This window comes from Antrostomus carolinensis, unplaced genomic scaffold (assembly GCF_000700745.2).
Source record: "Antrostomus carolinensis isolate BGI_N321 unplaced genomic scaffold, ASM70074v2 scaffold21583, whole genome shotgun sequence".
Classification (NCBI taxonomy): Eukaryota; Metazoa; Chordata; class Aves; order Caprimulgiformes; family Caprimulgidae; genus Antrostomus; species Antrostomus carolinensis.
The window spans coordinates 25771-39234 of record NW_010303474.1 but is presented as its reverse complement, the minus strand read 5'-3'; the positions used below and the strand labels follow the sequence as shown (position 1 = coordinate 39234).

Here is a 13464-nt window from a genome sequence, read left to right as displayed (position 1 = left end):
GCCGGTTGTGGCTGTCAGCTGGGTTCGGCGCTTCGGGAGAACGTGTGTCATCCCTTCAGGAACCGCTGCCGGAACTTCTGGGGGGGTTCAAAGGGCCTTGGGGTGCCCGGAGGTGGCCGAGAGTGGAGGAGAGGAGGCCCGGGGGGGCACCCCGCCCCGCCCCCCAAGGTGGCCGAGAGTGGAGGAGAGGAGGCCCGGGCGGTCACACCGCCCCGACCCGACAGCGCCGGGCAGCTCTAATGCAAACCTGTGGTGCTGCCTCTTAAACGGGTGACATCAAACAAACGAGGGTCACAAACTTGTCACAGGCTTCCAGCATCGTTCATTGTATCGTCCGTGTGGCCACCAGGTTGTTCCCCCCCCTCCCCCCAACCATTAACTTTCACTATTAAATGCATAATATGTCTCATATTAACGATTGATTTCCACTCTTCTTTGAAAGAGCACACGGGAGCCAGAGGTTTGTTCATAATTAAAGTACAGAGGGCTTAGCAAGTAAGATTTAGCACTGCTAACACTGGTAATCTCTGCAGGTCAGAAGGTTTTCAGTGAACCCTTATTTACACAGGGTGTGTTAACTAAAACGATCTTGGTGAAAACATTGCACTTGCAGTGTCTTGCTGTACTGTTTTAAGATACTAAAAATGTTTGGGAGGGAGGGTTTTCTCCTTTTTTAAGGATCGATGCACAAGCTCTAAAAAAGTGACTGTGGTGATTAGATAATGTGCGATTTACCTGTTTGTAGTGACAGGATAAATATTAAAGTATTTAAACATAGAATCATAGAATGGTTTGGGTTGGAAGGGACCTTAAAGATCATCTAGTTCCAAATAACAAAACCTTGATGTTAAGTCGTCAGTGATGTACATACATCATCCCTGCTTCAGAACACGTCTTGTTTTTTTCTGCAACAGGAAGCAGTACAGAAGACAGTCTGATGAGAGGTGCATTCCAGTTTGAAGTACTGCAAACACAGCACGAAGAAATTAAACAGAAGGTCAGTGATATCTTCCCCTCCCCTCTATACATATCCCATTTTTTCATAGGGCTAACTGAAGGGTGGGATGTTTGCTTCCAAGTATCTCATGCTAATCAAGTTAATTAGTAATCTCTGAAATCTGTGGATCTATTAAAAGTGTCATACTAGAAACACTTCTAGTAATATTAAGAGTGAAAGCAGTATTTTATTTCTTGGTCATTTCACATTAGCAAATGCTAATTTGTAAGTTTTACTTGTTTCCTGTCAAATCCATTCTCCTCTGTCCTGTAAGCCAGTCAGCAAGAGTTGTTTTGTGCAACTTAAAAGATTTAAGAAAGTAAAGTGACATTTAAGTTGTATCACTTTACTTTCTGATCATCCCTTATGGAAGGATAACTATGGGGAAGAAATAGGTGCTGAAATGTAAGGAGGTGCAAGTGCCTGTAGCAAGTCCATCCTTTCTTTGGCAGACAGCTTAGGAAGAATATAAGACCTGAGCAAGTTTATGATGGTATTTTACCAGAATATACTTTTAGCCTCTGGTAAAATTTCATGTTGGAGCTTCATGATCCAGAAATAGTATATGTGTATTTAATGTTCTTTAGTGTATTTTTCTGAAGCTTATGGGGTTGTTTTTTGATACTTTTTAGTGTGAGAGGGTCCCCAGCTTAACCACACATTGTGTCAGGAAATTTCTTCTTTGGTTTTATTTTGAACTTTGCACCCAGTGGTTTTCAGTGGATGGTTTTGGCTGTTACGAGACGCAGTAAACAAGGAAGAACTTGTGCACAGCACTCGCAGCTCTGTAGACCTTTGTTTCTTCAGTTGTTTTCTCCCAGATGGAAGGGGTCTACTCTATTTCCCTTTCTCTCATCACCCTCAGCTCTGTTCCCAGCTCTATTATATCCTTCTTCCATCTGGAAGTTCCTGCCTGTACACCATGTTCAACACGGGGTTAAACCATAATTTTACATCGTGGTATAGAGGTGTCTTTCTGATTATTTTTTTTCCTCCATGCTTTTCTGAGTAACTAATTTATTATCCCTCCAAAGTCCTGTCTCCGAGTGGTGATGGCTGTTCAGAGAGTATTAGAGACTATATATGTCATGAGAATACTGTCTGGGTGAGGTAGCTTGTCTTAGGACAGCGTGCTTGTTGGCTGCCATGCTAGATTAAATACTGTAATTAAATTATCATTCTTATCATCCCAACAATGAATAAATTATTGATGTGTGTGAGTAGAATACTTTTCAAAGAAAGAATATAATCACAGAGAAGGGGAAAGAGAAGAATGGTCTCTGACAGATACCAGGATGGTGGTATATGAAGATGTGCCTTTGCTGTCATTTTATAATTCTGTTAGAGAAGACAGTAGCTGGGCCTGATTTAATCAGAAAAAAGAGTTAGAAGCAGCATTTCTGAACTGGGTTACAGAAGAATTTTCCTCCCTAAAAAGTATAAATATACCTAATTTTTAACTACTTAATGATATAAATACATACTTTCATATATATATATATATATATATATACCCTTTAATGGAATTCATCTGTTTGCAGCTGAAAGAAATGCAGGATGAAATCCTTACTAAAAATGGAGAAATTAAAATTTTGCGTGATTCGATGCAGCAGATGGAGTGTGCTATGGAGGAACAGAAAAGATCATACATGCTGTTGGAACAGCAAAAATCTCAGACTCTCAGTGAAAAAGAAAAGGAATTCTCCAAAAAGGTCTGTAACGATGTCAGTTGCCCGCGCAGCACATGCAAAGCTAAATTTATGACTTAATGATGTCACGGTCCATCTGGTCAAAGGAAGAACATTAGTGTGATGTATGCTTTTATCTTCTTATCTAGAAGAAAGCATTTGTAAGAACTTGCTGAGGGTTTTCTTCTGCCAAAATAAAAGACTAAAATTCAAGTGGCAGCGGTTTTTCTTTACTTGTTGCTTTTTTTAAGCAATCCCCAGAACATTGAAATTGGAATGTATTTCAAAATGAAAAAAAAAAGAATATGCTTTATGACTCTGCTATTCCTGTTGCAATCATCTTTCTGAAAGGCCTGAAGAGGACAGTGGCTGTTTTTGTCCTGTTTAGTCTGCTGTTAACAGCCTCACTGTAGTCATGCTCTGTCTGGCACTTGCTCTGTCTAAACAGTGCCTGAGCTTTTGGCACGTGGTTCTAAGACAGTGTTAATTGGACTAGCATACATTAAAATCGAGATCTTATGCAGAGTTCACAGTAAGTAGATGGTAACCTTGAAATCTTGAAAACAACGGTAATTCTAGTTGTTCTGCAGTTATAACACCACTAAGTTATTCAGTAACAGTAAAACTGTCTTTTTAATTCCTCCTGCAGTTACTGTCGTTACAGTCAGAGCTGCAGTTCAAAGATGCGGAAATGAACGAATTAAGAACGCGACTTCAGAACTGTGAAAGAAATAAACATGTTACTCAGACGGTTTTAATGTCAAGGTATGAGTTTTGTGTTCCTTTTTACAAGGAGATATGATGTGCTTAAACTATTTTTAAAGAGGTTTTCTTTTCCCATTTCTTCTTAGCTTTGTTTACTTGAAAAAATACAACCAAGAAAAGTCTATTGACCTCTATGGAATTTGCTCAAAAAGAGCCTTCCTTGTCTCTGACAGAAATGCAAAGAGTTTATAGTGAAGTACCTTTAAAACATCCACATCACAAAAACCATTAAATCCTTATTTATTTTTTAATAAAATAATTACAAAAGAAATACTGATTCATCTAAATGTTTGATTTTTTTATTGTAGCCCTAAAAAGAATTTAGCAGTACAAGTGAAATCAGAAGGATGTTCTCCACAGCTTGGAAAAAGATCTTTTCCTACAAAGGAATCTTTCAGTGCTGAAATGTCCACTAGACCATCGTGTTCTTCAGGAAATGTGATTGCCCCTACTACTTCAATCAAAGAAGGTAAATCCATACACAGCTTGGAACATTTTTAGTTGCATGTGAACATTTTGTCTTAGATAAGGATTTTTGTACGATGTGACTGAATAGTGTCAGTAAGTTCACTGTAGAGAAAAATAAGTATTGTTTGTTGTATTTTGGTTTTGCTTAAATTTATTTCCACTTTATAGCAAAAAATGTTAAACAACTATGACTGAAATTTGCATCAAGATCATTTTAATTCACACCTTGGTAATGCCTATATAGCAGCCGCCAAGATGTCAGCGATGAAGTGGCTGTTAGCTGTAATGAAAAAAATTCATTTATTATGTGATGAATTAAAATATACAAAAATATCTCCCTTTCTCACTGAAGAAAGAAGAACAGGAAATAATTTGCCTGTTTCTTGAATCGGTCTGCTAGTCAGCTGATGCATTTTTTGTATTCCTGTGGTTTTGGCTTTAAAGCTGACCTTTTTGGGGATTTTATTTTACATGGTACATATTTAGCTGTATTGAAAGGAAAAAACGAGTTTAATCATTTCCTCTTTTATGGGTAGAGCAGTAATTCTCACAAAATTGTATCTTAAAATTCACTGAGTAAGGCTTAGGAAATTAATGCATGCATGTATTTGAAGATTGCTATAATATGAAACAAAAATGGTGGGTTTTTTATAGCAGCTAACTGCCATGTTTCCGTAGGAAATAACTAGAAGAAATTGGGATATCATCAACTAATTCTTATAGGAAGAGTCATAAAAAATCTGAGGTGCTGCTGTCAGTTACAGAATTCAGTCTGAAACTTTATGGGCAGTAAGAACTCCATGAAAAAGAAAAATCCAGTAGCCTTAAAGCATTAGTATTGCTATTTATTCATCCCCCTGACCATTAGTTATGGTAACAGCATTCAACATGCCTCTGAAAAACACACTTTATTATGTGTCCTCTGAACCCCGCAACGCTTTTGGCTTCAGTTTGGTTAGTAATTGTGGCTTTTATTGCTGGCTGAAGGATTATGAAATTCTCAAATATAGTTGTTCATTTGTTGGGGTTTTTTTTAGAATTTTTGGTTGATTTTTAACTAACGTAGTCATGTAAATCTCTGCTAATAGTGCGAATTCAACTTGAGGTGTTGGTTTTTGTTCCTAAAAGAAAAGTAGAGAGCAGTAGCACTGAACTATCTGTGGAACATCTGACAGTAAAGGTGAAATTTTATTCACTTTTCTAATTTAATTTGGGGAGCGATTCTACTTGCATCACAGCTCATAACTATTATATGGTTTGACATATCAGAGTTATACCAGACAAATGGCTACTTACACCAGACAAATGGCTACTTTTTACTGGTCTGCTGTCTACTTTCTATATAACAGCGATGGATAACCAGACATGTGTAAATGATGGGTACGGATTATATAAGCAAGGTAGTTCTCATATTAGAATCGTGATTACTGTTTGTTTTAGACAGCAAGACAACCCATCCTGCAGCATTATCCATGAAGCATGAAGCAAGGGGAAAAAACGGTTCCTACATTTCTGTACATAAGCGAAACACTCAAGGTAACTTCATTCTGTTGACAGACAAATAGCGAGCATTTCTGAGGAGCAGCTCAGATTTACTGAGCGCCGTCGTGCTGAGCAGCCTGATAAATACAATGCCACTGCACAGAATATGCCACTACACTTCACCTAGTCACTTTTTGCTTTGAATATTGTGATTTTGCAGTAAAACATTTCAGATTATACTATTGTATCCTAACAACATTCTTACCTTGTTATTTTATTTAAGAAAAAAGTTTGCCTGGGTTTTGCTTTATGGTAAGATATGGATCAAGAGGCATCTTAGTACAAGGCTGGCTCTTTCAGTGTTACTATGTTATACTTTTTAGTGTAAACTGATATAGAAAACAGGAAAAAAAATACTTTTTTATAAATTAAGGTAAAAACAATAAAGCAACATTTACAACAGTCAATAAAAGCAAGCGTTCAGGGTACTATTTTATTTCCAATTCAGAATAGAATTGCATCATGTAATTTTAATGTCTGGACTGGAACGTGGAGGGCAAGTCATCAGGATAGTTGGGATATATGATGATTTGGCTTGAGATACTCTGCTAGTATCAGATTGTAATTAAAACATCTCTGTTAAATAGAATTTGGTTAATATTTAAATAATATCTTAAATAATCTCTTTCTGAAAGAATAATATCTTTCATTTTTTGAAAATATTTTTCTTCTAGAGAATTATTCTCTACAAGAGGAAGAAGATTAATGAAAAAAATACTTTGAGCACTATAAATAAGGCTAATCTTTTGAAATATTAACTTTTGTTGTTGTTGATCTTCCAGTTGATTATGGTGACAATTATGTGTCCTTTCAGGTTCTATTTTACTAAATGCACTGATGAAGCAGCCCATTGTTCCTGGGTCATTATTAGGACTCTGCCATCTTCTTAGCAGTAACTCTGAGCCTCTACCTGGAGCTGTATCGCCGTCTAATTATTTGGATACGTAAGATTGGGGTTTTTTGCTAAACTGTACCTGACACATTCTTAGTACAGTGGCATTCTCTGTACTTTGAAATGCTTACTCATGTAGGATAGCTCGTTCCTTATGGTAAATGCTCTTTTGCTTAGGCTACTTAATTCAAAATTTGGGACATCATTCTGTATCTTTGATTACTGTAGATACTAAACAGTGGATCAACACTAAGAGATAAACTAGGTTAATTAATATATCAGGGGAAGGCACAGAAACGTGTTTTGTAAAACCTGGGATCGACTGTTAGCAGCTGCTGTTGTTAACCACTTAAGGGCAGAAAACTTACATTGCAATGAGGGAAGCATATAAACATGATCGTGAGTTAAGGGGGAAGAAGATGTTGAAAATGTGATCAAAAAACAGTTGGCTTCGAAGTCTGAACTATGTCAAATTTGTAATGCACAATTTATGTGCATTTTTCCAAGATATAGTGACCTGTAAGCATTTTAAGTATGAATATTGGATATAAATTATAATTGGTTTTCACTTTAAAGATTAAGACTGCAGCTCCTGTAATACCTTTGCTTTTCTGATGTTATTTTATTAGTAATTCTTGTGTTTTGTGGGTTCATAGCAAGGCTCGTGTCTCATTGCCCTTGCCGTTTTTGCAAGCAGAGGTCGTGTGGCCTCTGCAGCTGCAGTTTGACTAGTTAATAGCTGAGTCTCTCTCTCATATCTCTGGCCAATAAAATAATTTTTATTTTTGTTGTAGTCCTTTAAAGGCCCCTACGTATTACAGATCAGTAACGTACAGATACTTATTCTTCCCAGAAGCTACCAAATAACACCAGGGGAAGATAAGAATATACACCAGGTTATTAAAAGTATGAAACCAGGAAGCCAATGTGTGAAATGTAGTTTCAGACAATGGTTTATAGTGGGCTGCTGAAGTTACTCACTGTAAGCTCTGACTACTTTCACAAGACCCAGGAATGCTTTGAAATTGCTTTTCCATGAACATATCAAGGAGTAGGATTTTTTTTTATTATTATTTTTTCACAATTTATGTTTTATTTTGGTAACAGACATCTGTTACTACTCTAGCCTCTCTATTATTTGATTCAGAATATGGATAACTCAGATTTCAGCTATATTCTCTACCTCTTCTTTTGAAGTATTTCCCTTCTTTTAATTTTATTTGGATAGGAAGTCCACACAACTACCCAGCAGCAGGACAACTCAAGAAGAAATGGCTCCTTTTGTATCCCTCCAAGAAGCTCAAAAACTTGCAATAACAGGTTTGAACTTGATTGCTATGGACGACGGACTATCTGAAGGAAGCCCAACAGAAAGTCAGAGAGAGTTCTTGCACCTCAGACACTGCAAGATCCGAGGTGCCGTGCATCTCTTGCCCTTGGTAGAACACCATATTGGTGCATACTGTCAAGCAGTACAGTTGGCAGACAAGTCAGTCAATGGTTCTTGTGGAAACCATCCAGCTGTTTCTTCCAGAACCAACACAAATATGGTATCAAGTAAGGAGGACTTCAGGTTGTCTCTTGAAGAAACTACAGTTATATCCCTGGGTATTCTTTATTACTTGGCGTTTTATAGCTGGGATGTTGTCCACACATTGCTGTCTACTGAAGTGGAAAAAAGTTCTGCTGTTGGAGATGAACAAGTTTCCAAGATGGACAAAAATGTATTGTGTGATAATCAGTGTGGTAATAAAGAAGATACCAGGACAGAAGGAGGGCTGCCTGTAGCTCCACAGGATGTTCCCAGTAACAATCAAGCTCAACATTCTTTGTTTAAAAAGCTGCTTCAGGTTTTAGCATTTTCTGCTGCAAGAGGCTCCCAGACTGACAGAATACTGAACCAAAGCCTAAAAGTTTTGGTGAAATTAGCTGAAAATTCAACAATGGACTTGCTAATAAAGTAAGTCAGTAATAGTTTTAAAATTATTCCAGACTGTTGTTTAGCAGTTTTCATTTTCTGTTGAAACTAATTTGTGCAGATAACAGTAGAAGTTTTGACATGTATGGGGGGATATCACATTTCTCAGGTCACCTTTGAGAAGCAGTAGAAGATCTTTTTACTGCCTTTGCTGCTAATGAATGTGATCACCGCCACCTAGGACGATTTGCTTATGATGTTTATATGAAGCAGAGGCTGTTGCCTCATTACACAGCTGTCACTTGAAAGTGAGAAAACTTGTTAAGGCCACATGCAGTTGATCAGATATCTATAACATTAATTTTGTGGGTTTTTTTTGCTATTGCTGGGAGATGCATAAGAGTGAAAGCACAAGGTTTCATTCTGGTAGGTAAAATGCCACTCTCAAAAGTGTGACATTTTGCCTGCTCTTGGTCTAATATACACAACCATAGTGTGCACTGCAGACTGACTGCCAAATGTAACAGAATATGTATACATTTATGTAAGTTGAGATCAGGAATGTTCTGAATGGCTAAAAAGGCACAAATTATGATGCTGCATACAAAAAATAGTGCATTTTCAACTGCCAGTGCATTTCCCATTTCTAACTGAGTCTTCTTTTGAAGTTTTCAGCACTTACTGAGTAGCCAGGCACTGCTCCGTTGTCTGTGTGCAGAGACCCCTTTGCCTGCTGTCCTTTTGACTGTGCGACTGTTGTCTGTTCTTGCTCAACACCACCAGCTGGTTCCTCAACTTTGTTCTCATTCAGGTAAAAGACTGTGTAACACACAGAACTGTTATCACTTGAGTGTTGGTTAGGTGACTAAAAGTAATCAAACAGGCCTTGCTCCAAGGTGTTAAAACTCCAAAAGGCAAAAAGCCTGCTATGTTACCTGGAAACTTGTTTTCTAGTGCAGTGTTTCAGTTATTGTTTGAAGAGTCTTTTGTCTTGTGGTATCTGTCTACATGCAGTGCTTTTAATACCCATGTGGATTTTTAAAACTACTTCCCAGATTAATGTTTATTATAGTAAAGGTTGATGAGGAAAAAAAGGGCTTTTGAGGAGCTGGAAGTCTAATTTATCTGCACTCATGACACTGCTGAGTTTATGGATACCAGTATTCTAGTCTTTGTCTAGTTTCTTATGAATGAAGTAGGACAGTATTACCACAAACACATAATATAATGTGTTTATAATAATAAATAAGTTTAGGGATGCTAGTTTCTTCAGCACTGCTTAAGATGTCTCAAGTAAAGCAAGAAGCTGAGCCTGTATCCTGGGGCCCAGGATAGCACTCTGCATATTTTCTGAAATGTTTTCTTGTGTGAAAAATCTAACTTTTGACATAAACAATTGACTAGTTGGGAAAAGAACAAAGTTGTCTCTATTTCAGACACCTGCCTTTTTCTTGCACTGTACATGTATATTACATCAAGACCAGATAAATCAGCATCTGAAATGCTTTGGCTTCAGCTGGAACAAGAGGTAACCACAGCTGTTTGTTCATATGCTTTTTCCTGCTGTTTCCAGTTGGGGGAGTGGAAGGAGCAGGGCAATGCACAAATTGTCCAAAACCAAGTTCTTTCTCCAGCTGAAGTAGAACACTGAAAGTATTGGCTTGCAGGAAGAGATTACATTGATTTTTATTTTTTTTTCTAAGAGTAGCTGCTTGAAACTGAATCAGTAACTATTCTTAAGATAACATCAGTCATAATAGTCATAGTTAAGTCACTGAAAAAGCAAGAAAGATCCTAGGATGGCTGTAAATGTTCAACACAGCTTTATTTTGCTTTTAGATCAATAGGGGAGTACAAGGAAGCAAGATCTATGATTCATTTTGATTGTATTAATTACTTCTGAACTGTATGTTATGAGTTATTACATATAAAAGGCAGTCTGTAGCAACTCAGGATTATATGCATTGTATTCAGTGGAAATGCTAGCTTGCTATATAATAGTCACATGTAAGAAGAATAGCTTTTGAATTTAATTTGCATTGTCTGTACTGACAGTGGCAACTTGTTTGAGGTTCTACCATTTGCTCCATTTCTGCTGTCATCTGAAATAATTCTGAACCGTGTTCATTATCCCCCAGCCTACATTGTTATATGAAGTGTAAATATATTTGTACGTAGTGAATTAAGGTCCACCATACCTCATTAGCTTTTCTCATCAGAAAGCAGAAAAAGTTTACGTGCAAGGCAAATTCTACGCCTGTAAAGTTTTACAGGGAAAAAACTTCAGCAATTTTGGGGGGTAAAAAAGATCAACTGTTAAGAAAACAACAAGAATGTTTGAAACTAGTAATGAAATATCATTTCTGCCTCCCTTTATTTGCAGCTTAATTGTTTGATAATTCTGTAGAACCCTAGCACTCATCATAATTCAATCTGTGTGTTTTTGTAACAGACAGTGAGACTCCTGACAAGGTGTATGAGGTGTTCCAGTCCAGCGGTTTTATTACCTGGGACAGACTGCCAGTGTAACCTCGAGGTACATCCCTACTGTGGCTGAGTTTAATCTACTGACACTACCCCTGACAATGCTGAAACAGCTTTTTGCTCTTTTTTAGCTACAATGAAACAGAAGTGTACTGTATTTTAAATGATGACACCTTCTAGGAAGCTTCCTTTTGCTTGTTGCTTGTGAGAAAATTTGGAAGTTTGGAGAGATTAGTCAGTAAAGTTCATAATGAAATAAGCTTTCTGCTAATTTTACTTTGTGTATTAAGGCACTTTTTTTCCTCTTGCAGGTGGTTAAGGCACTAATTATAATGTTACACAGACAGTGGATGAAGATTAGAAGATCTGAGAACAGCTTGTGTGCATATAAGGAACAAATTTTTCAGTTTTTACGGGACGCTGTTTTACTCTTACACAGTCTGTCTCAGAAAGATAAACTGTTTCATGAACACTGCTTGGAAGTTCTTCATCAATATGACCAAGCCATGCCGGGCATAAGAGCCATTCTCAAAAAGACTCAAAAATTGAGCGCCTGTGAAGGTAAAACCAGTCAAATTATAATGTTGGCCGTGGAAATGGAAATTCCACTCCGGTCCCTTTCCTCATTTAACAAGTACCAGATACCAGGGAGGGTTGTTGCTCAGACCTCTGAACTCTATCTATAGTCTACTGCTTCTCAAACTTCATTATACTGAACCACTACTCTACTATTAATATTTTTGCCTTGTTCTTCTCTCTGTAGAAATAGGCCCTACTAGCTGATTAAACAAAATGATATGTCCAGCTCTCTTTAGTAGAACAATCTGTACCTATATATTCCAAGTCTCCAACTAACATTACACCTTCTCTCTGCAACTGTGTTTTGTTTTTCCCGCAGTCCTTAACATCTTTCTTCTTCCTCTTCTACCCCCAACCTTCCTTCATTACCCCAAAAGCTTCTCTAGCCCATGTCCATCAGGACGTTCCCCCTGCTCTGCACACACCTAGTGTCCATCTCCTAGAGAGAGATAATCTTGTGAAACTGCCTCTCCTCTGTGGCCCTTGATGCCGTTGCTTTGTTCATTCATGGCATTATTTACATGCATGTTGCAGAGCTGATATAAGGATTGTGCTCTTACGTCAGTATTTGGTTTGCTACACGATACCAGAGAAGGCATCTGGTCTTACTGAGAGACAGAGTGATAAATCCTTCATTGTTGGTGTATGTTTTGCATCAGTAAGGCAGGTGATGCAAGCATGCCACTATTAGTTACACTGATTTTTCTGGAGATGCTAAACAGCGTGCTATGTATTTGTTCTACTCCGACTGCCCAGAGTGTCCCAAGGTTTTCTAGACCTTTGCCTAACATCTTGTCTAGTTATTCTTGGGAATGGACCAAAACAGTGTAACAGCTTGTCATTTTAGGGATGGTGGTGCACACCTGTGCTTGCAAGCTTGTAGTTAGCATTCAGGTTCTTCCTTTAAAACACAAAATACTATGCTTTTGTCCTAGTGGGGTTTTTTTAAAATTAGTTAACAAAAATTATGTTTTAAACTTAATAAGTAGTCAGAACTAGTTGTAAAATAACAAATTGCCCTTTATTGTTTTTCCACTAATTTAATTGACTGTTCAAGATAGTTCTCTCCTTTAATGCCCAAGAAGGCATTAAAGAAAAGAGGGGGAGAAGTTTGTATGACAAAAACTTATCTAAAGACTGGTTTGTTTTGAACCTTAAAAAAAGGATATTTGCTGTAGCCTTCTACAGTCTATGTGTTTTAAAATGCAAAGAGATACCAACTATAACTGTACTGTATCAAGTAGAAAAATTACTCTCTGAAACATGATTTTCTTTGTTGTTGTCATTGCAGAGCTGATTTTGGATGAATTGTATCCTTCTGAGCCAGAAGCAGAAGACCAAGGAACGGACTCCAGCTAGCTAACACCTAGCAAAAATCCGTCGTTCCTCATCTAAATCATCATAATCATTGCCAGTGTAAATCTGAAAATTAAATAATGATTTTATTAAGTGATAATCTAAAAGTTGCACTCAAATGCAGCACAACTGGGACACATTTCTTTGTTGTGATTATTTAAGCATCATCTAAATGTAGGTGAAAGCAAAGAAGTTTTGATGTAAGAATTATACTTCAATGTACTGTTTTGCTGTGCAAAACCACTCAATGGCTTATGACTGGTTCTGTTTATGAATTTAATCCTTTATGGAATTGCTCTGAATGGAAATTTCACTATTGTGTTACCTATTTTACTGTGACTACAGCTGAATTTATGCTGCTGAATACGCTGAGATGTTTGGGATCACTGAGTTCATATGAAAGTCTTTTGAACGTATTTGTTTCTTTTGCAGCTGTAACACTTTGTTGCTTTACTTCCACAATTTTCATGTTGATATTAGTAAACAGTTGACTGTGATTTTAAAGACCTTTCTAGAAATAACTTACAGTTGGCAGTTCAGTTTTAAGCAAGAAATTCAAAGCCCTGTAATGATCACCTGAGTTCACTCATTTTTCTTAATGTCATGAATTTGCTGAAAGTGTAACTATGGGGATGCCAAAACAAAAAATATTAGAACTTCTTTTTTTAAAAAGTTACCTTAGAAGAGTAAGATGGTAATGTTGAGGAGAGCATTCTGTCTTACTAGGTGAGAGAAGGGTATTTAAATGTGTGCAAAAATGACTGGTTTTCTGGAT

General features: G+C 37.3%; 1 protein-coding gene across 1 annotated transcript; it reads left to right on the top strand.

Annotated features, from left to right (window-relative positions):
* The first annotated feature begins 922 nt into the window (after window positions 1–922).
* Window positions 923–12828, top strand: ATRIP (ATR interacting protein). Its single transcript, XM_029084052.1, has 12 exons — window positions 923–997; window positions 2539–2709; window positions 3335–3450; window positions 3759–3919; window positions 5359–5454; window positions 6275–6404; window positions 7581–8312; window positions 8939–9081; window positions 9707–9798; window positions 10723–10806; window positions 11066–11315; window positions 12625–12828. The coding sequence occupies exons 1-12, from the start codon at window positions 938–940 to the stop codon at window positions 12690–12692; spliced, it is 2103 nt and encodes a 700-aa protein (XP_028939885.1). The 5' UTR covers window positions 923–937; the 3' UTR covers window positions 12693–12828.
* Window positions 12829–13464: the final 636 nt, after the last annotated feature.